At 58.4% G+C, this 22,228-nt stretch overlaps 1 protein-coding gene across 5 annotated transcripts in view; it reads right to left on the bottom strand.

Moving 5' to 3' along the window:
• CTBP2 (C-terminal binding protein 2) overlaps positions 1-22,228 on the bottom strand; it is a 167,302-nt gene that overhangs the window by 4,034 nt on the left and 141,040 nt on the right. For all 5 annotated transcript variants that reach the window (XM_060404577.1, XM_027960497.2, XM_027960500.2 and 2 more), the window contains 4 exons: positions 8,120-8,274; positions 7,665-7,809; positions 3,697-3,903; positions 95-309 (listed from right to left, as the gene is read on the bottom strand). In XM_060404577.1, coding sequence (XP_060260560.1) covers positions 95-309; positions 3,697-3,903; positions 7,665-7,809; positions 8,120-8,274 — 722 coding nt within the window. The remainder of the gene's footprint in view (positions 1-94; positions 310-3,696; positions 3,904-7,664; positions 7,810-8,119; positions 8,275-22,228) is intronic.

The raw sequence follows: 22,228 nt of genomic DNA on the forward strand, positions 1-22,228 counted from the left end.
AAGGGGGGCTGCAGTGGAGGTTGGTGGGTCCACGGACATTTCCCATTTCCCCTTTCATTTGGAGAGAAGTTCTCCAGTGTGTGTTTCCATTTACCTGCTTTATAGTGAAGTCATTGATGAGGTGGTGGTTATGTTCGTTGAGATTGCAGTGCAGGGAGACGCAGTCGCTCTGGTACAGTAAGTCCTGCAGGGTATAGACCCTCTGCACGCCCAGGGACCGCTCCGTCCCATCCTGCAAGTAGGGGTCATAAAATAGGACGCTGAATCCAAAGGCCTTGGCTCGAACAGCAACCGCCTGCCCCGTGCGACCTGTGCGGAAAGAGAGCGTCCCGGTGAGTGAGGCCGGCCCCTCCTGCTGCTCCTTGTCACCAGGCTGGGGGGCCTTGCAGGGTGTGCCCCACCTCTGCTGCCTGCATTATTATTTCTGGGACTGGGAACCTGGGGTGGCTGTGCCTGCTGGCAGTTGACGCCAAGCCGTGGTGGTGGCTGCTGGAGGCACTGAACACCCAAGGTTTGGCAACGCCACTCCAGCACTTCTTCCTTCCTGGGTCACTTGGGCAGAAGCCGGGCCAGCTCCCTGGGTGAGCAATGCAATGCTTATCAAGTGTACTTACTATCAGATGTTGCCTTTTTTCAGAACAGTCATTGTTGCGCACATTTTCAAACATAACCAGAGAGAACAATCTAGTGGCCTCCACATGTCTGTCTCCTACGTCCCAACCACCAGCATTCTCTCCCCTTCGTATTTATCTTTCCCCTCCTGTTTGCTTACACAGCAGCTTTCTTAAGCTGAGCTTCATCTCGTCATTGCTCTCAGTGTTGAACCAGGACTGTTCTCTTATGCAATTACCACTAGGTTTGTTTGCTCATGAAGGGGGTAAACTGACTGCTGCACTCTGGCCTGAGCACTCACTGCCACGGGGAACCGGTCTGGTGGGGCTCTGAGTTTGTGTGGAGCATGGACCGGGCGCTCTGGCAAGTCAGCGACATCACCCGACAGGACGCAAAGGCTTCCCTGACCCCCACCGAACCCCAGGGATGGAGCACTTCACTTTCTAGAGTGGTTTTCCGCTGGAACACAGAATGGTGTGAATGATGTTTGAAGGGGCTGGTTCGGGGACAGCACAGAATAAATCCTGGTGGGAAGACCACTGCTCCACTGTGCAGGAGGGGTAAGGGGACAGGAAGCCCACCAGAGGGCAGGGGGTGGCAGACCGGCCCCCCCTCCAGCGGAAACGTCATCTCAACAGGCAGCACAGGTAACAACAGCTGTGCTTTGGAGAAGGTTTCATAAGGCCCTTCAGGAGGGACAGCTGCAGGGGTCACCAGGATACTCATGTCAGCCGTGCCCAGGGTCACCACTTCACACACCGTGAAGCAAGAACTACAGCCACACGCAGCAGAGGAGCTGGCATGACAGATGGGCCGGGAACAAGGGCAACCCAAAGACCCTCCTCTAATGAGCCTGAGATGTGGGACATGGCCCCACCACGCGGGTGCTGGGAGCTCACAGCCAATACCAGAACACCACCAACTCTGCTTCAGGGGTCCTCATCCGCGCCCCCCCCCCCCCGCCCCATATCCTGACGCTCTAAGGGGAGATGGGGTCTGGGTGGTGGCTCCAGGGCCTGAGGGTCACGGCCAGTTTCAATGTTACATCTCACGGCTCTGCAGCTCTCAAATTCAGAGACCCTCACCTTTCCAACATGGGGTTTTCCTGACTAAACTGTACAATACCCGATGCTGAATTCTCTTACTGACTTGGTCAAAACCCAGCGAGGAGAGCCCAGCTGCCTTGGCCTTAGTGTGTGTGTGCACACTGCCACCGATGGCAGAGTCTCCCTTCATGTTTTCATGCTTGTTCGCAACCTGCAGGTCAAACCCAGTCTCAGAAAGGAGATCCCAACTGTCTTGGCACGCGTATGCGTGTGTGTGTGGTGTGTGTACACATGCTGTCACCGATGGCAGGCTTTCCCTTCAGACTTTCATGCTCGTCCCCAACCTGGAGGCTGGCCTTGAGCACTGTCCTCAGGCCATCCCGGGCTGGGGTTGAGCTCGGGCCGGCCCGTCCAGGGCCCCACGTGGTGGCATGAACTGGGTTTGGCGGCAACCGCTCCACACTCAGGGGCCCGCTGCTGCAGCTGGGCAGAGTCTTAGGCAAGTGGGTGCTTCCAGCCCCGGATGGCGGGCAGCAGGGGGCAAGGCTGCCCACGCGAGCCTCCTCCTGTCTCCGGTCCGCCTGCAGTTCTGGGAAGCTACAGAGAGACCAGCAGAGGCAGCAGGGAGAAACTGAGTGTGTATGGGGCACTGTGACCGGGGTGGGGCTGGGGGGGGGCTTGGTGTACAGCCTGGAGCAGGTGGGCTGGCATCACAGGACTGGCTTTCAGAAGGCGGATGGGGAAGGATACAGCGCAAGAAACGACCCCTCTAAGAACCTGCTGTGATGCCTGGAGGCAGAAGCCATGGAAACGAGTGCTCTTCCACGTGGCCGGGCAACTCGCATGGCCAGTGCCCACCCGGGGCAAGAATGCACGATGGTCTAAGAACCAGCTCCAAGGCCCACCTCCTGGAGCAGCAGGAAGCCCTGCAGCACCAGCAGAGGGTGCTGCGGCTCGGCGCCAGCATTTCTTGGTCCTTTTCTACCTTCCACTCAAGAAAAAACGAAGCTGGACTCTTGTAACAAGTTTACCTGCGAGAGTGTGATCACCCCTGACACCTGGGCTCTTAAGACTCAAGAAAGATGTGCGGGAAAGATGTGTGTTCCTGGAAGACACTCCCTCTACCTGTTGAAGCTGGCACCATGGCCATCTCAGGGGTCCTGTTATTCAGAGACAGAGCTCCAAGCTCAGGGCTGAGGGACAGCTTGGGGGAACCTTCTGGAAGCCAAGCCCTGCAGTCAGGATTGACCCCACGGGCTTCTCATGTCTTCTCTGAGTTCTAAGGGGCAGCCGCTGTGTATCACTCATCCCCAGTGTACAGATGGGGAGACTGAGGCAGGGAGAGTTGGAAGGTCCTTGAGATAGAGTTCTTGACCTTTCCTCAAGGTCACAGAACTAGAAGGAGCAGGATTGACATGCAGCAGCAAGCAAGAGCCCCCTCCTGTTTGACTCGGGCCCCTGTGTTGCCTACAGCCTGGCAGTCCAGCTTCTCTCCACCCAGTGTGTGCCACCCCCCAGCTCCCCACTGGGCTAACCCACCCCAGGCCCACCCAGAGCAGCCAGTGGGAGCTGGGTCTCATGTTTCCCCTAGTGAGTTTTCCAAGCTGATGATCTGACCCTCCGGCTCGAAATCCTTCAGAGATTCCTTGCACCCACCCCTGCCTGGCACCTCTGGGTGCTCAGCCCAGCCTGCTGCCCAGGTTTCCACCCGGGTACCAGTCGTCAAGCGGGCCACTGCCCTTCACCCTCTGCCCCTGGGGGCGGTCAGGGAGCACGGCTCCTCCCTAGGGACACCCTCCTGCCTCCTTCCCCACACCCGTCAGGCGGGGTCTTCCAGAAGTTGACCCCATCTTCCCTGGGGGTCAGCTCCCTAGCCAGCTTTGACTTCTGACCTCCCAAGCCTCGCAGCCACGGCCCTCCTCTGGCCCAAGAGGTCCTCCTCCAGCTGCGGTGAAGCCTGAGTTCCAGGGCCGGGCCTCCGCCTCCCCGAGGGTCCCTGCGGCAGCCCCTCCCCGGGCGGTGGGCGGGGCGCACTTACCGAAGCCAATGAGGCCCAGCGTCTCCCCGCGGATGCGCGCGGCCCCCGAGGCGACCTCCCGGATCTGCTCGACGCTCTGCACCCGCGTGCCTTCCCGCAGCGCCTGGTACAGCCAGGTGTTCCTCCGGTACAGGTTAAGGATGTGGCAGATGGTGGAGTCCGCTGTCTCCTCCACAGCTGCGGATGGGATGTTGCACACGGCGATCCCTGGGAAGGCAGGAGGCCAGGCGCGGGGATCAGAGCCCCGCGTTCCGTGGGGAAGCGCCAGGGCTTCCAGGCCCCCCAGGGAGGCAGCGGTGGCCGGTACAAGCCACTCTGCGCGTGTCGTCCCCGCGGGTCAGGGTCTCTGTGGCCTGGGGGCCTCCAGCCCCACGGCCATCCCAGGAGGATTGCTGTCCAGGGCTGGGCTCACCGCCACTCAGCCCCTCACTGACCCCACGTCCTCCCAACCCAGTGTTTCTAGACCCACGTCTCTGCGAAGTGAGTAGCGAGCCAGCTCTGACCACCACCCACGTCCAGTGGCAGGAAGGCAGCGAGCAGGGCCCACTCCTGACAGACCGCGGGGCCTGGAGACCCAGAGGTTCCTTGCCATACACGAACTGGATCCTGCTCTCGAGGTGGGGCTGGGGTCATGGAGACTGGCCTTTTGTTGAAAATTGTATTCCAAGAGTCTAAAGTCATGAACGTGTTGTTACTGTTTTTTTTTTTTTTTTAAAAAAAAGGCAAGACAGAATTAGAAACAAACACCTTCAAGGCCGGTGGACTAGGACAGGATGCATCTGTAGTCCAGTCTCACCTCTGTCCCGCAGACCCCAACCCCTCTCCCGCTTGGGTTGGAAAGAAGATCAAGGGACAGGTGCCCACCCGGCTTTTTCAAAGCATTGCAGGGCTGAGAGCAGCTGCAGAAGAACGAGCCCTCAGGGTCTGCGTGAGGAGCAAAGATGAAGGCCAGAGTCTGCCAGCACCCGGAGGCCTTTGGGGAGACCTGCCCCAGGTCTCCTGTGGGAAGGGCCTGGGCACTGACCCTCCTCACTGGCGGGAGGAGGAGAGTATTTGTCAGACAAGGGAGGGACAGCTCCTCAAGCTGCCCCGCGTGGTGGCCCGGCTGCAAAGGTCTGCCCTGAACCGCAGGCACAGGAACCTGGGAAACACACCAGGGCTGCAGCGTCAGGCCTCTGCCTTCCTGTCTCCCGGTCAGGGGTGGGGGCACAGGGCACCTGCAGCTATCCTGCAGAGATAGGACACAGGACCCATTCCGTGGAGCACCCCCTTCTATGTCATCACCCCAAGAGGGCCGCCCTGAGCTCCAGGGTCTCGGCGACCCCCCAGGAAGAGCTGCTTTTGCTCTCTGCTCTCATCTGCTGACCTGGGCCAGAATTGGACACCAGTTCAGCAAGCTTGCCAGAAAGGCTCAGAGAGACGGTGCTCAGTCTAGGCAGGGGCTCTTGCCACCCACTGTCCGCCTCATCCTGCTCCTTCCTGGACCTTGGGGCGATATGCCCTCTACCTGCCCAGGCCCTAGGGCACGCTGGAGGGGAGCTGCCCTCCTAGGAACACATGCCAGGAACCCGGGGCATCATCCGGAGGGGAAGACCTGGGCCACCTGCTTTTCCATCCTCATTACAGGTCAGCTGACCGAAGAAGCGGTGAAGGGCACATGGAGACAAAAGACGGCTGGATGGAGGCCCAGGCTCCTTCCGCAGATTCCACATTTGAAAATGCCCCTTTTCCGACAGCCCAGCAGATGACCCTGAAGCCGCGCTCTTGTCGTATCGGAGCCGGGTCAGTGAAAAGGCCTCCGCGGACACGCAGTTTACATCCTCCAACCCGACATCGCAGGCCTCAGGCTGGCCTCCGTGGTAGGGGTTGGGGTAAGGGCTGCGGGGCCCCACTCGGGCACAGCCCCTGCGACTGCATAGACGTCAGGCACCTCCCCCATCCAGCCCGGCCCCGCCCCAGAGGAATGGCTGGGTCCAGGCAAGGAAGCCCGATGGCACACACGTGCGGGTGGCTGCGCCTCGAAGGGCCACACCGTGGCGAGGGGCCACACCGTGGAGACGGGAAGGGGGGGCGGGGCGGAGGGAAGGGTGCAGAGCCCTCGGGGAGGCGGGCCCCACTTTCTCAGTCGCTGCTTGAACTTGGGATCTCAGCTCCATCCAGAGCACAAAGAACGTTTGTTTTCAAACAAAAACATTCTTCTGGCGCCAGGGGAAAATGGAAAATTTTAGTTTACATTAGACATGCTTCTGGAGGCACAAGTCTTCCCCAAGCTTCTCTGTGGAGACAAAGAGGGACTGAGAGTGACTCGGTGGACGTGGGAGCCCCCTCGGCCAGACCCGTCATGAGCCTTCTCTTGGACGGGGTCAAGTGAGCCCTGGGGAAAGGGGTTGAGATGCTGGAGACTGGCCAGGGGGCACCCAGAAAAAAACCAAGATCGATCTTCTGAGCCACCTGCCACGAGGCACCCCACTCGGGATGGGCGAGGGGAAGAGCAGAACCCATGGGGCAGGGACCACCTCCTGCTTTTTCCTCTGGGGTCACCTGGGCAGCAAGCCCGACCTGCTGGGGCCCGAACTCCCAGACTGCCTGCCAGATCGCACAACAGGCTGGTGCCCGCATGAAGAATCAAACCAAACTCAGCACCACTCAGAACAGGCCCCACTTGGGCCAGGTTTCCCCCTGCTTCCTGCTTGTGCCCATAAAGCTCCTGTGGCTCAGGAACTGGGTGCAGCCCCGATGCACGCAGGGGACCTCAGCGGGGAGCTGCAGCCCACCTGGTGCACCCAGGTGGAGAGGCGGCAGGTGGCTGTCAGTGGGCTGCGGCCAGAACCATCAGGTCCCACGTGCGTAGGTGGTCACATGCAGGTGTGACGCTGAGCTGACGGAGCCGGGCACCACGTGTACCCTCCTGCCTGTTGCTGGAGCAGGCAGGGGCTCAGAGGCCTGGGTTCCCGGCCACTGGGAGGTGCCTGCCTCAGCCTCATGGTTGCAGAGCACCAGGCAGATCACAACCTGCGCACTAGGTGCCGGGCTGGCATGCTTCAGGACAGCAAGGACGCTGACTTCAGAGGGGCTTGTCCAGTGGGACCTCCCTGGCCCCTCCAAAGACAGCAGGGCAGCCTGGGGACCCCTGTGGTCAAAGCTTGGGCCCCTTGGTGGTGGTGATGACGGCAGTGGAGGTGATGGAATTCCAGCTGAGCCATTTCAAATCCTGAAAGATGAGGCTGTTCAGAGTGCTGCACTCAATATGCCAACACATCTGGAGACCTCAGCAGTGGCTACAGGACCTGAAAAGGTCAGTTTTCATTCCAATCCCAAAGAAGGGCAATGCCAAAGAATGTTCAAATTGGGCCCTTGAATCTCTGCCAACACTCCAACACGCTTAGTGCCCACATCAGGTGCCAGGCCGCCATGCCAACACCGTCCCTCGGGGAGTGTGCAGCCAGGGGTCTGGAAAGCAGCCAGGAGCCCTGCTTTCGGGTGCCCATCTGCTGGGCGGGCAGGGGGACGCTGGGAAGTGGTCCCCCTGTACTGCCCTGACCTGGGAAGGTTCCTGTGTGGACAGCTGCCCTGGGGAGATGGCGCCACCCCAGGACTGGAGGAGACCCAGAAAAGGGCACCCCCCACCCCAGAAACACCAAGTTGTGCGCTCAGCAAGAGTAACCTCAGGTTGGTGGGTCCTGGCTGGCTGGCAAAGGGCTGCGGCCACTCACACAGTCCCCTCTGCAGTGGAGGGCTTGTGGCTTTGTCTGGCTCATGTCCTTCCCAAATGAGACAGCCTAGCACAGCCCCCAGGCCCCTCAATGGGGCCTCTGCCCTCAGCAAGGAGGTGTGTCTGGCTGGCTAGGTTCCCTCTGAAACCAGCCACCACCCTCCCGCCCGGAGCCAGCAGGGCGCTGTCTCAGTTCCAGCCTCGTCTGCTCCATTGGGCACTCGGCAGGCACTGACGGGCACGGATGGGCACTTACCGAGTTCCCCCGCAGCTTTGATGTCGACGTTGTCGTAGCCGCTGCCTATCCGCACGATCACCCGCAGGGCCTTGAACTTCTCCAGGTCCTCCCTGGTGAGCGTGATGGTGTGATACATCATGGCGCCGACTGCCTCGTTTAAAACCTGTGAAGGGGCGAGCAGAGCACGGCTGGAGGCCCCCATCACCCTTGAATTCCGGCAGGAAGATGACCGGTGAGGATGTGGCCTGGGTGTCCATGGCGTCCCCCTAGGGGAGAGGGCCCTGGTGGTGACTCTGGGTGATGCCAGGGAATGGGGGCAGGGGGCAGGCTCAGGGAGGAGGGGCAAGGCACTAGCCAGCAGAGACCAGGGTAGAAAGAAGGGGGCCTGGCAGGGGTGCTCACTGAGTGCCAGCTGCTGCCACCTGACCTAGGGGACGACCCCAGCCAGGCGGGCAAGATGGGGCGGGGCCCACCTTCTCGTGGATCTCCTGGGTGGACTGTGCGTCGCAGAAGGCCACGGTGGCCAAGTCCTTCAGGATGGGCATCTCCACCGTGCAGTCTCTGCCGTCGAGCAGCGCCACCAGGGGGCGGGGGTGCAGGGGGCCGTTCATGATCTGGGGGCGGATACCTGGGAGGAGGGAGGGGACAGGGTGTGTGTGCCAAGTGGCCGGGGCTCCCCCAGCTGTGGTGGGGGGCACCCACGGAGGTGCCCCCACTCTAGCATCCACGTGCCTCCCTCCTGGGAGGATTCTGGGACCAGCCCAGGAGACAGAGTAGGAGCATCTGTGCAGCTCATTTTGGCAGAGGAGCTAAGATGCCCCTCCACGGGGCCACATGCGGCCAGCCCTATTGCCATGTGAAATCAGGTCAAGCCCACATCAGCTGCTGCCACCAGGGACACAGCCTCAGGGCTGCCCAGCTGCCCCTAAACCTCTAAGACCCAGAGACCTTCAGGACATCCGAGGGGGTCTAGCCCATGGCTCCTGGAGGTAGAGCAGACTTCACTCGGCCCCTCTGCCATGCCTCGTTGTCCCTGCCAGGCCCTGCTACCCTTCTAAACACGCGTGGCGTGTGCTGAAATGAAACAAGAGGGACACGTTAGGGTGTCAGCATCCTGTGGGATGAAGCTGAAGGTCTAATCCTTTGGCCACCTGATGCAAAGAGCCAACTCATTAGCAAAGACCCTGATGTTGGGAAAGATTGAAGGCAGGAGGAGAAGGGGGCAACAGAGGATAGGGTGGTTAGATAGCATCACCGACTCAATGGACATGGACCTGAACAAACTCTGGGAGACAGTGGAGCACAGAGGAGCCTGGCGTGCTGCGGTCCATGGGGTCACAAAGACTCGGACTCGACTGAGCGACTCAACAGCATCCTGTAAGAGCTTCCTGGAGGAAACCCATGGGAGACATGCGCCCTCTCACTGGGCTCGGGGAGAAGCGGTCACGTGAGGTGGTGGAGAAGGGGTATGTGTATATGACAGTGTGAGTGTGTGTGTGAGAGTGTAGGCCAGTCTGAGGTGGTGGACAAGGAGTGTGTGAGGTGGGGGCGCAGGAGGCCTGCTGGGGATTTGACAAAAGGAATCTTCTCAAAGGACCACAGTGCAAGTCAGCTACCTAGACCAGCCAGAGCTGTTTTCATGTGCTGATGCTCCCAATGGAGACCAAGGATGCTGGACCTCACAGCTGGCGAGGGGGCGGGCCTGTCTGCACGCTGCCTAAGTCCACATTCCCCAGTGGCACCGTGCCTCCAACCCAAATGATGGAGGAATGCTCTGCCCTCTGCTGTGGGGACCCATCATTGGGCACACACCTCAGCCCAGGGCACCTCATCCTCTGTGACCAAACCGTTCCCTTCACATTCACACTGCAAGGTCTTGGATTTTCGGCCCCCATGTTCAATCACCTTCCTGGGCTTCCCTGATAGCTCAGTTGGTAAAGAATCTGCCTGCAATGCAAGAGACCCTGGTTTGATTCCTGGGTCGAGAAGATCCCCTGGAGAAGGGAAAGGCTACCCACTCCTGTGTTCTGACTTGGAGAATCCCATGGACTGCTTAGTCCATGGGGTCGCAGAGAGTTGGACATGACTGAGCACCTTTCACTATGTTAAATCACCACGAGGAACTGCAGCACCCGGTGGCCAGGACAGGGCCACTCCTGTTTTCTTACCAAATCACAAGCATGCGTGTATGTGTATGAGTGCTGGGGTGTGTTTGTGTGTGGTGGCCTGCCGGGGACTTGACGAATGAATCTTCTCGAAGGACCATAGTGCAAGTCAGCTGGCATCACAGGTCACAACACAGCCTTCCACACATCTGAGGTTCTCGGATGTTCAGATAAACTCTGACGATGGCCACTGCACCAGGGCCAGGCAGAGCACAGAATCTCTTTATCCTCTTCAGCACTGGGCTCACTCAGGCTCCCGAAGGCCAAAGCAGGAGCTGCTGACATGCTCACACGTGGGGCCTCGGTCTCCCAGCCCAGAACCATCAGAAAGGGCTCCCCTCGCGGCCGCCATGAGATAGCCATGGATGAGACCCCTCCTCCGTCGGCCGCCAGGGCTCAGGACCCAGCCCCACAGCGCCTGCACGACCTGGACGTGTCCCGGACAGCTCTCCCACGCCACAGCTGCAGCCTTGGGGGACAATTGTCTCTTTGAACTCGAGCAGAGAAAAGCCTTTTGTTCTGGCCTGGGAAGAACCAGTCGGGGTGGCTGGGGGCAGCAGGCTACCTCTGGGCAGCACCGGGCTGGGGCTCACGAGTGATCAAGGTCCCTCCCAGCCCTCAAGTGGCAGCCAGATCCCTACTGCCTCCTCGGAACCCGGATCCCCCAAGGGGGGCGGCCAAGGGAAGCTGAGTTGCCAAGTGGGGACAGGGTCCCCAGTCCACAGCACTGAGGCCAGCTGCTTGTTGGGGGGGCTGGTGCACACCCCACAAGCATCCTGCTTTGCCCCAATGGAAAGGTCCATGAGAGCCGAGGTGCTGTGTACAGATGGGGAGAACATACCCCAAAGACCAAGTGTGACATCTGCAGACAGGACCCGAGAAGTGGGGAGCAGGGATGTCACCTGGCGTCCCACACCCTCCCCTCACCCTTGAGAGGGCACTGCTGTCCTGTTAGCAGACCAGGAAGAAGCACAAGGTGGAAAGCACTTCACTGGAGGAGACAGTTCGAGGGGGGGCAGCCGGTGCCAATTTGGGGTCCACGCCCACCCTGAGAGGTAAGATGGCGAGACAAGCAAGCCTGAAAGGACCAGTTCTCTTCCTCCAGCTTCACCTCGCCCCCAGCACCTCCTACGAAGCCCAAGGCTGGGCCCCTGGAGGACCTCGTGGGTAAACGTGCTCACTTGGCCCAGGCTGTCCCTCCCACTGGGTGAAGAACACCCCAACTTCACTCTGGGGGCGGGGGGGGGGTGCTGTCAGGAGGGTTAACCAGACAACATTGGTAAAGTTCATGATCACAACTAGAGATCCAAGCAGTTAATTAAAAAGGCATCACACAGGAAAACAGTGGGCACCAGGCAGGCATCTGGAGAGGCTGAGGGGCCATTGCTGCAACGTGTCCATCCACAGCATCAGTGCATGCATCCCGTTACCTGGGAAACAAACTCCGGGTTGCCTAGCGATTGCCTCCCTCCCTGACTTGGGTCGTCTTTCTCTGTGGCGAAACCCACCCTTTGCCCTTGTTCAGGCTGGGCATGCAGAACACACAAGACCCATGGGCTTCCTGAAGCCTGAGGCTCGGATATCGGCTTCAAGCTCTCTATGGTAAGGCAGGAGTCAGAGATGCAAGGGGGACCACGAGGCTCAGGTGCAAAGGCTGGGGAAGGATGCTGAGGGGGAATTGCTGGCTGGCAGGTGGGAGTGGGTGAGATTCACAGGTGTTCTGGATGAAGTGCAGGGACCACAGTGTAGAGCCAGGCTTTAAGGGGGCCACATGAGGCCCTAGTACTGAGGACAAGATGGATTAGCCAGGTCACTGTCAAGGTCGGATTCTACAAAGGGGCCATGCTGGATAGACAATGCTCCTTTAGTTCCAGATGGGACTCATCAAGCCGCACGTCTCAGAACCCACTGTGCCCAGAACCCAATGTCCCTACAGTCTTGCTGGAGGAACCCAGGAAATGCCAGGAAGATGAAGTAGCAATTAGACTTTACATCTCACCTCACATTAACTGAGACATTCTCCAGTGCTTCTGGCAACCTGAAACACTTTTAACTGTATGAGATTAAAAGACGCTTACTCCTTGGAAGAAAAGTTATGACCAACCTAGACAGCATATTAAAAAGCAGAGATGTTACTTTGGCAACAAATATCCGTATAGTCAAGGCCATGGTTCTTTCCAGTAGTCATGTATGGATATGAGAGTTGGACTATAAAGAAAGCTGAGCGCCGAAGAATTGATGTTTCTGAACTGTGTTGTTGGAGAAGACCCTTGAGAGTCCCTTGGACTGCAAGAAAATCCAACCAGTTTGTCCTAAAGGAGATCAGTCCTGAATATTCATTGGAAGGACTGATGCTGAAGCTGAAACTCAGGGACCAAGGACCCAGCAGAGGCCAAGAAAGCACCTGATGATGAGGATCAGAGGGTCCTGGTGGCCCTCCAGTCAGACTGACCATTGCCCTTCTCCAGTCTCCCTTCCCATCGATGAACTCACTCCACCCATTTCAGAATAATTCCAACTGCACCTGGATACACCTCGGAAAGTGTATCAGTGTCCAGCATTAAGTCTGTAGGGCAGAGAAAGCTCAGCTGACTCCCCTGGTGTCAATTACTTGCTGGTTTTAGGCTCCCTTCCTCACAAGCAGGGACGCAGCGCCCCAGCTCGAGGCTACCTCTGACGTCTGCCCCTGGGCCTGGTGTTGCTTCGGGCTGCAGCTGCACACAAATAATTGTGCAATTAGACACACTTAGTGGAAAACAAAGACCACACCAGACTGAGTTGCCGGAGGTTTGTTAAGAGTGACCAGCGGTCCAGTGAATGCCAAGTTCAAAGGACTCTATGAATTCCAAGGTGGAAAGGGGGGTGCCCCAGGGAGATGTCGGCAAACTTCAGGTCCCCAGCCTTGATGCCACCTTATCTGGATAACAGCACCAGCTCCTTTCCCCGGGCGACAGGCTGATGGGGATGCAGTCGAAGAAACGGGAAGACGTGTGCATGCCGTGTAGAGCGGCCCTGTGGTGTATTTCCTGGCCTTTCTGGACACCGAGTGAGTTCAGTGGACATCCTATAGAACCATGCATCATTTTCTAAAGGTTGGCTTCTGTCACTTGCAACTCAAGAATCAAACCGTCTGAGACGTGATTTTGCAGCTTTCAGATTTTAGTTGTTGAGCAGTTTTACCCTAAAGATAGTGGCTGTAATAATCATGTAGATTTTAGGAAGTGTCCCCACACTGCAGCAACCTCAGAGTCCCCAAAGCCAGGCTGGCCAGGATAATGGATGACAGTCACGTGTGTAGACGGCCACACCTGTGCGGGGTCACCTCTCTGCTCACAGACGGGGCTGGACAGGTACAGCGAGGCTGCCGTTTAAGGCCTCACAGGACGCACAGGTGGGGCTGGGACCCCTGAGGGAAGAGGACCTGCCATCCATCCCAAGTCCATACTAAGGTCCTCCCTGCTGCCCGGGATTCTCTGCGTGGTACCACTGGTCTTGACAGCTGACACCCTGAGCAAGCACCCGGAAATGCCAGCAGACGGAGACCTGTGTGGGGCTGCAGAAAGACCCGAGACAAAACACACTGCTCTGCCCAGCTCAGCAAGAGGGTGGGGAGACGATCAACCAGCTGGTCATTGGCTCCCAGGACCTGCACGGGGGCCCGGGAGGTAGAAGGCGGCTCCCACCCTCACGTGCAGGTGGCCCTGGGGAGAACGGGGAGACGCAGCCATGCAGAGCCCAGAGGCTCGGAGTGCGCGGGGAGGGACACGTCAGGCCCGCACCTGTAGCCCTCTAGCCCGGGTCACTTCGCAAGGATCTGATCACATCTCCCCTCCATCCCTTAAATGCAGCTGCTCCCCAATTAAAAGGCCATTTCCTGCAACCCAGCACGGCCCCACCCTTCTTGGCTGGACTCGTCAGTTCCGATCCCCAGAAGGTCAGACGCAGAATCAGATCCCATGTCTGACGAACAACATGTTTCACGGGCTGGTGTTTCCATGACCTGGAGCTGCAGCTCGTGACTCGTGGGGCCAAGTGGGAACCAGATGCTGACCCTGGGACAGAAACGAGCCCTTATCCGAGAATCTTTCAACTCGCAAATGTGGCTGTGTTGAAGGGTCTACTCGTCCACCTGTGGCCTGGGGCAGCAGACTCCTGCTTGCAGAAGGAGGCTGTGGAGCCTCGTGGGGGGCAGGCTTCCCTTGCTTTGTAAACACGTTTATCCACGTTACGAAAACTATTCTACACTGTTAACAATAAACGTTCTGCAGTTGGCCGGAGCCTACTCAGAAAGCAGTTCTGGAAAGCGAGCGAAGGCAACGACTGTCCCCAACACCCCAAGAAGGTGCCTGACCTGCAGGAGCGCCCCTCGCCTTTCAGGGCAGGGGCCACAGCAGCAGGAGAAGGTAAGGGGTGGTTCAGAGAGCGGCTGCAAGGCAGGGGTTTGGAGAACGATGCGTGTCGCTATTTTAAGGTTGAAAAAGAGTGCAGTTACTTTTGGAAACCGCATCTTTGTTCCCACACTGCTATCTGCCTTTTCATTTGGCAAAAGTGCTTTTCTCTGCGGTGTCCCTGGGCAGCTCTCCCAGGCCCAGGAAGCTGCGTCCGCTTTCTCCGGGCCAGTCTGGGATGCGGCCAGGCTGCAGTTTGATTTTGAAACCTTGGCCAAGCGCAGACATGCTCTCCCGGCACGCCGGAGAACCCAATTCTTCTTTGGCGGCCTTGCTTTTCACAACTAGTTCTGCATCGCAACACTACCCGCTCCAGCGCTCAGCTTCCATCCTGCGCCCTACCTGGCCTGAGTGGCAGTGAGCCCTTTCTCACTGGCCTGGGATCCTGAGCAGGAGTGTCCCAGGATCCTGGGCAGGAATGTCCTGGGATGGAGGCGATGACCAAGCAACGGTGCACCTACAGCCTGAGGGCTGAGGGCAGTTTTGGGGCCCGCGGGAACCACAGGAGCGGAAGCCAAAAGCAGTTACTGGAGTGGGCACTGGCTCCCAGGCTTCCAGCTGCCCTCGCCAAGGTGGACCTTCAGATCCCACCCATCCCTGCTCCTTCCTGATTTCTCACCTCCAAGCTCTGCCATGGGAGAGCCTGGCCTGGCTCTAGGGCCCCAGTGAAGATACAGGCATGGACACCTTCCTCAGGGAGCTCTACATGCACAGAGACTCTGGCTTACAGAAGAAAGAGCTTTCCCCAAGATACTTCAAAATCCAGAGCACGAGGGAATTCCCTGGCAGCCCAGTGGCTAGGACTCTGCAATTCCCCTGCCAGGGGAGCCCGGGGTTCAACCCCAGGTTGGGGAACGAAGATCCCACAGCCATGCAGCACAGCCAAAAAATGAAATAAGAATGAAAACAAAGTCAGAAACACGAGATCAGTTTCTATCTGGGCCTAGATGGGGAAGTCCACTCGTCTAATACAGGCCAAGCGAGATGGGAACACCTTGCAGTTTGACGCAGGCTGGAGCTGAATGGCCGTGTGCTCAGGGCTGGAGGGGACAGCAGACCTGGACGACAAACGCAGATACACAACCCCTGCGCTCACGGCAGGCACGACTAATCAATCCCAGCGGGCTTGGTCTCAGACTCCCTGCTGACCCCATGGGGCGCCCCGCAAGGTTAGCTGACACCTGCCGGCCATGCTAAGTGGACCCAGTCTCCCTCTTGGATTGGGTAAAGGAAAGTGAAGGTCAGTGTTCCACACGTGACACCATTACTGTGAGCGTGAAAGAAGCAGCGAGATGCAGCCCCAGGGGAAGGACGCCAAGGGGCCCCAGCCAGGCGCAGCCCTCCGCAGTCACTCTGGGACGGGCCTCTGTTCTGCTGGGGGCGGGCGGGGGGGCTTCTAGAGAGGAAGTGGAGAGAGCCCCCTGCCTAGAGTGGGGCTGGGCTCTGCGGCAGGTGCCTGGGTTTGCACCCAACTCCTCGCAGCAGGACCTCAGCTGTGCCTGGTACTGTTCCCGGTGGCCTCTGACACCCGCCCTGTCCCAGGGTAACTCTGTTGCTCCCCGCCACTAACCCCAAGACGGGGAATCACTTCCCCACTCCCGGGAAATGGGCTGGGCTAGAACTTCAGCCTGAACCCCCTCGAGTGACAGAGGGGCTGCTGCGCCGCTTCCTAGGCTGGGCCCCCGGGGTGGGCACCATGCCTTCCAAATTCACAGTGAAACTGAGACCAGCTGTGAGCTGGGACACACTGGGAGGCAGGACCACAGCCAGGGTCCAGCCATCTAGGCCGAGGAGGGGAGGGCCGCCACAAGCCGTCCAGTCCCAGCAGAGCCCCGCGACAGCAGACTGATGTGTTCAGCAAGGCCTGGCCAAGGCGGAAAGAGCCCACGTGTCCTCTGACTGGCAGGGACCCATCGCCAGTGCGGCAGGAACCCCCAGAGGCTGGTCCCCAGTCCTCCTCAGGAGAGATCAAGGCAAGAGTTCCCGTGGAGGACGGACTTCCCCAGGTGAGGCGCCCCAGGCAGGGATCAAGCTGGGGGTGGTTCAGTGATGGGACTGGTTCACCAACACGGGCATCCCTGTCAGGGAGCAGCTCCCCCAGTGATGGGCAAGGCTGTCCCCACAACTCTCACCAGGGCCCGTCTCCAAGGCCTGGCAACGGCAGGATTCTGGGGTGGCCTTTCGAAAACAAAGCGGGGGTTTCCCTGGCGGCTCAGAGGGTAAAGCGTCTGCCTGCAGTGTGGGAGACCTGTGTTTGATCCCTAGCTCGGGAAGATCCCCTGGAGAAGGAAATGGCAACCCACTCCAGTATTCTCGCCTGGAAAATCCCATGGACGGAGGAGCCTGGCGGGCTACAGTCACGGCTGAGCGACTTCACTTTCTTCTTTCTTTCGAAAACAGAGTGGGTTGCCATTTCCTTCTCTAGGGGATCGTGCCTACCCAAGGACTGAACCCCGGTCTCCTGCACTGCAGGTGGATTCTCTGTTGACTGAGCCTCCAGGGAACACCCTGGGAAACCAGAAGATCTGTGTAGATTGGGAGTTTGCGATGGACACGCACACAGTTATGTTTTAAGATAACCAACAAGAACCTACTGAAAAGCACAGGGAACTCTGCTCAATATTGTGTAATAACCTAAAAGGGAAACGAATTTGAAAAAGCATAGATACACTGACATGTGTAACTGAATCACTTTGCTGTACACCCGAAACTCACACAACATTGTTAACCAACTGGATTCCAATATGAAACCACTAAGGAAAAGAGTTAGTGTAACTTGTTTTATTTATGATACTTTATTGGGGTGGTTGGGCACAGAACCCAAGTCATCTCTAAAGGATGGCTGTGCGGGCACTGCCCACAGGTTGCCCAGGGATGAGCAGTACCATCAGGCAGGAAGGGAGCCCAGTGGTCACCGCACACACAGCCCTTTCCTGAAAGACCATCAGCAACTTGAATGCCGCTCGGTCTTTCAAAGCCAGGTTCCTCTACTCAGCTGTGAATACACTAGTAACCGCCGCCTGGGCGTGAAAACCCACAAGTATGGGGAGATCTGGCCCTCTGAGTCCTCAGGCAGGGGCGGTGCTGTTGGGGGTGAACCACACCAGGGGGCTCCCCAGAAGGCTGAGCGTGCCCCATGGTGGGAGGCGGGGTGGGTTTGCATCCACTCCTCAGCCCTGATTTTAGTGACCTCTATAAAGGTGGCTGTAGGCTCGGTCCAGATGGCTACAGAGTGGCCCAATAAGTAGATTAGCTTCTTAAATAAAACATGGATCTTAATGAGTCATGGCCTCTGAGAGAGACGCTCTCAAGCCATCTCGCCTTAGCTCAGGTTAACAGCTGGACAGAAAGCTGGCAAGCTGGAGGCTCATGGGCTCTCCAGGGCCCCAGCCACTGCCCACACCCCACCCCAGGCTCACTGCGCAGACACGCGAACCCAGGGTACACACGAGGGCAGCTTCTGGAAGCTGAGGTCTAGACTTGTGGGAAGCACGCCATCTAGTTTAAAAAACAGTACAATCTGGGACTTCCCTGGTGGTGCAGTGGTTAAGAACCCACCCTGCAGGGGATGTGGGTTCAATCCCTGGTCAGGGATCTAAGATCCCACTTGCCACAGAGCCGCTGAGCCCGTGCACCATGACTGCCGAAGCTCTCACGCTCGGGAGTCTGTGTGCCACCGTCAAAGGTCCCGCAGGGCGCAACGAGGTCCTGAGTGCCACAGCTGGGACCCAACGCAGCCAGCTTCTGCACCTCCAGAAAGACCAGCACCACGTCACTTTAACTGACCCCTTAGAGCCACGCAGGTGAACTGTCCTGGCAGCCTGAACTGTGTAGGGTCCACACCACACCGGGGAATGAGAGCTGAGAAAAAGAAGTCACAGACACTTTTCCTTTGCCCAATAGAGCTGAAGAACAAAACCAGGCCCATTTTGCACTTTCTTAGACACTCACACCCGGGCAGCTGTCTGGCATCTAGACGCCCCAACTCTGCTGCACTGGACACGCTACTTGCAGGGTGGCCCTGGGTCTTCAGTGTTCCCCCAAGTCTCCAGGGAGCCTCCTGTGTGCCCGGTGAACCCCTCCGCCCGGAAGCAGCACCTGATGTTCTGCCTGGAAACCTACCGCTTTCGGCGGCAGGCATGGCAAACATCACCCACATCAGAGCACAAGAGGCCGTCCCGACTGACCGTTCCAGAGGAAACCACACTGAGCGCCACTGAGAAGCAAACCCGCCACTAAGGAGCACAGCTGAAGCAGCCAAGGACGTGCGGCTCTGCTTCTGACTTTTCGGTCAAATGATCCAGTGGTCTGTATGTCCCCCAAAGGCTCAGTCTCACGTGGGTGGTCCCACAGCTTCCGGGATGTTGCATGGTGACAGGGCTGCAGACTCTGGGCTTGGGGAATAGCAGGTCTCCGGGTGCAAGGACCCACTGGCTCCCAGTCCAGGTGAGGTGGCACCTTTGCCCCCCCCAACATGGGGGAAGAGTCCCTGGAGGGGCAAGTGACCAGGTAGCTTATGCCTGGAGCGGGGACGACCTCAGTTGCCCCTTCTGGCCGGAAACATATACACGCCTCCTTTCCAATCAACAGTGTCCGTGGGAGCCTCTGGAGCCCCTGCTCTTAGTGTGGGGGTTGCCAGGAGTCAGAAGCCCCCCCACAACCCGCGCCACCAGTGACCTGATCCTCTCCCCCATGCCCTCCTTCCTGGTGGCAGCTCCTCCAAGCCTCTGCCAAGGAGATGAGCCCACAGCGGGAACTTCTGAAGGACAAAGGGGGCTCCCAGGCCACAAGGGAAGTGACCCTGGTGAACTCAACGCCGTGTGTCTCAGCGGCCGAGCTCACCCACCGCTCCTCGGTCAGGGCCCGGCTAACCTTCCCCGGGACCAGGGCTCCCGCAGCAAGAGGCGGGCACTGGCGGAGAGGAGGATGTCCAGGGCCTGCTGCCCAGCATGCAGGCAGCTGCCTCTCTCTGGTCCCAGCTCACAAGCCGGGGTGTTCAGAAACCCGTCGCCCACTCCCCCCGCACCCCTTCCCCAGCCTCGACACTGGGTGGGGGAAGCTGAGCCCCTGAGCCTTAGCAACTTCTAGGAAGGCCCTGCCCACGGCGTGGGGGAGGAGGGGGGAATGCCAGTGGAAGACACTCACTGTATATTTCGCTTGAGCGTTTCTCAAGTTCTAAAAACGTGCCTGTAGCAACGACACAAGGGGATGTTTGAGAGAAACACAAGTGAAGTAAAGATGAGAACAGAACCGATGGGTGCCAGGAGTCCGGCAGAGGCAGGCGCTGCACACCCACGGCCCAGCCCGCGTGCCGCCCGCCTGTGACGGGCTCACGCGGGGCTGGCGGGACCCCGGGGGCAGGAAGACCCTTAGAGGGTCGCCACCAGGCCGAGGACACCCCAGTCTTCTTGATTCCTGAAGGGCCGCTCCTTCCAAACCACAGGAAACAGCAGTAAACAAGCCTGGCTCTGCAAGCCCTCCAGTCAAGGTCGGGGCTCACAGCGGACATACCACGAGGAGGGCAGGGCTGCGCACGGGTGCTGCCTGCCCAGGTCACTGCCTCTGTGGTTGACTCGTCCTCTCTGATCAGAAAGACCAGCTCCACCAGGGCCCCTGAGGAACAGACAACGTGCGCTTCTCCCTAAAGGCCCCTGGAAGAGCCTGGCAGACTCAGGCTTATTTTCTAATTGCATTGCCTGAGCCGAGGGCCCATAAAAACAAAACACCACCCTGCTTCTTAGCCGTGGCAGCCACTAAGGCCAGGAAGTAGACAGAACAGGGACAAGGCTTTCAGTTTATTGCAGTTTTTCACGGGGCTCTAAAGCCCGAAAGGAAAGTGAGTTTTAAGCACCTTTTCACAGGCTTGCTGTCCGGCGGGCTGGAGGCCAAGCGTGCTGCCCTCAGGCCCCGAAGCAGCCAGGAAGTTCATTTTCCCAAGTGCGACAGCTGGTCGGATGTCCCCACCCTGCTCTTTTCCGCTATAACTTTTTCTTAAAACTTAATGATGTCTTAAGCAATCCAGGCTCAAAGCCCAGTTCACAGGAAAACACTAGAACCCATCACAAAGCCATATTTATCCCTTCAAATAAAAAGCATCTCACAGAAAGCTCTCCAGCAGGGATGCTGGTGGGGTGAAGAGGGGAGGTTGTAAAGACCGCGGCTGGAGGGGAAGGGACAGGCCTGGGCCGGGGTGCTGATGACAACATTCAACCCACGCCACCCCCAGGCAGAGAGCCCCCTCAACCGAGCAGAACCGCCCCTTCCCCGTGGACTTGGCAATGCCAACCAAGGACTGGACGAAGGAAGCAGCGGCTACCCTGGGGAGGAATCCACCGCCAGCTGCTGAAGCAGCCGAGCCAGGCCCCAAACCTGCGGCTGTGAGCTCAGCAGCTTCAACTGGACAAGGCCCTGGGACAAATTTTGTCTGAAATTTTAGATGAGAGGCAGGAAGCAGGCACAACGTAGCAGCCTGTCAATGGGAGGGTGCAGGCTGGGGCAGGCACACCTCAGGCCGGTGCTGGCTTCTTGGACATGTGGCTGAGGGCAGCAAAAATCCGGCTCTTGATTGCTCAGAAAAAGGTTCTTTGGAGCGATGGACTCGGTGGTCCCATCTCAGGCGCAACGTGAACCTCACAGTGATCTCATTTCCCTCGTTACCGTGGTGGCTAGGAAGCTCAGCGTGGAACCCTTTCCTGTCCTTTGTGCGCAGGACAATGGGGAGTCCTCTCTGAGCTCTGGCCTCATCCCCCAGCTTCATCTTCTCCTGCCCTTATTATTTCTCCATCTACTCAATTTTACCCTTGTGTGTGTGTTAGAGCCCTTTTGAGCGCCAAGCTTAAATCCTCTTAGGACGAAGGAGCATTTGACATTCCATTTACTCACACAGAAGAATTAATTTCAGTGACTTCCCCGGGAGGGAGCACAGTACGGAGGACAGGGGCTTGGCTCAACAGCAGAGCTGTGCGTGTCCCAGGGCAGCTTGCGGGGCACCAGCTGGGGACAGGCAAATGCCTGCAGGTGCCCTGGGAGCCACCAGCACTGAGCTTGTGCTGTGCAAAGCCTGGGCCCGTCCACATGATGGGGTCCTCAGAAGGCTGGGGAGGGGGCCCCAACTTGCCCTCAATGTCACACCTGGGGAGGTGAAGCTCACAGCACCTTGGGGCTCATGCTCCGGAATCACCCTCTTGACTGCCTCTTGCTGGCGGGGACCCACGCTCCCAGCATTGGGTTGGAGTTCCTTCACCCCAGCTCACAGTGCGACTGAATTTCCCATTCTGTGCTTGGTGCTTCCTCCTGACACAGCAACCAAGAACAGGTCTGGACTCAGACAGGTTGGCACAAAGTCCTTGCCCCGCTGTGGGACCTGGGGAAGAATCGAACCTTTCTGAGCCTCAGAGTTTACATTTTAAAAAGGGAAATTGTCGAGAGTCTTCCTGGGAATCAGATGCGATCACTGTGCCCAGATGCTGCAGGACAGTGACACTGATTGAGCTGGGCAGGTCCCGGAGGCACTCAGGGCTGGCTTCGCTGACCCCAGTCCTGGAGAGTGCAAGAGGCCTATCAGGGGAACTTGGGACCAGGAGGGCCCCCTGAGCCCTGCAGGGGGCTATGAGTTCCGATCAAGTCAGTATTGGGAGGACCCGCTACCCATGGGCCTCGCCAGCACTTCACAGGCGTCAGATACAGAGCCCTGACTCCCCTCCTGGCCCATCCAGAGACCTCGCTCAGGAGGACAAACTCCGCACCAGGGCTTTCTCACCCAGCCCTCCCATAGTTAAACGAGGAGTTGTTCCACTCACACTTGCAAACCCTTCCTGGGATCAATTCTCACCCGAGGTTGGGAAAACACATCCCCAAGAGTCGCCCGCCCCTTGGTGGGGACAAGTGTTTACAGGTTTGATTTTATAACAATTTGGCAAAGGGTGCTTTATTCATACGCTGAGCACCACTGTTGGGCTAAATTTAACTG

Source organism: Ovis aries, chromosome 22, assembly GCF_016772045.2.
Source record: "Ovis aries strain OAR_USU_Benz2616 breed Rambouillet chromosome 22, ARS-UI_Ramb_v3.0, whole genome shotgun sequence".
NCBI classification, from domain to species: Eukaryota; Metazoa; Chordata; class Mammalia; order Artiodactyla; family Bovidae; genus Ovis; species Ovis aries.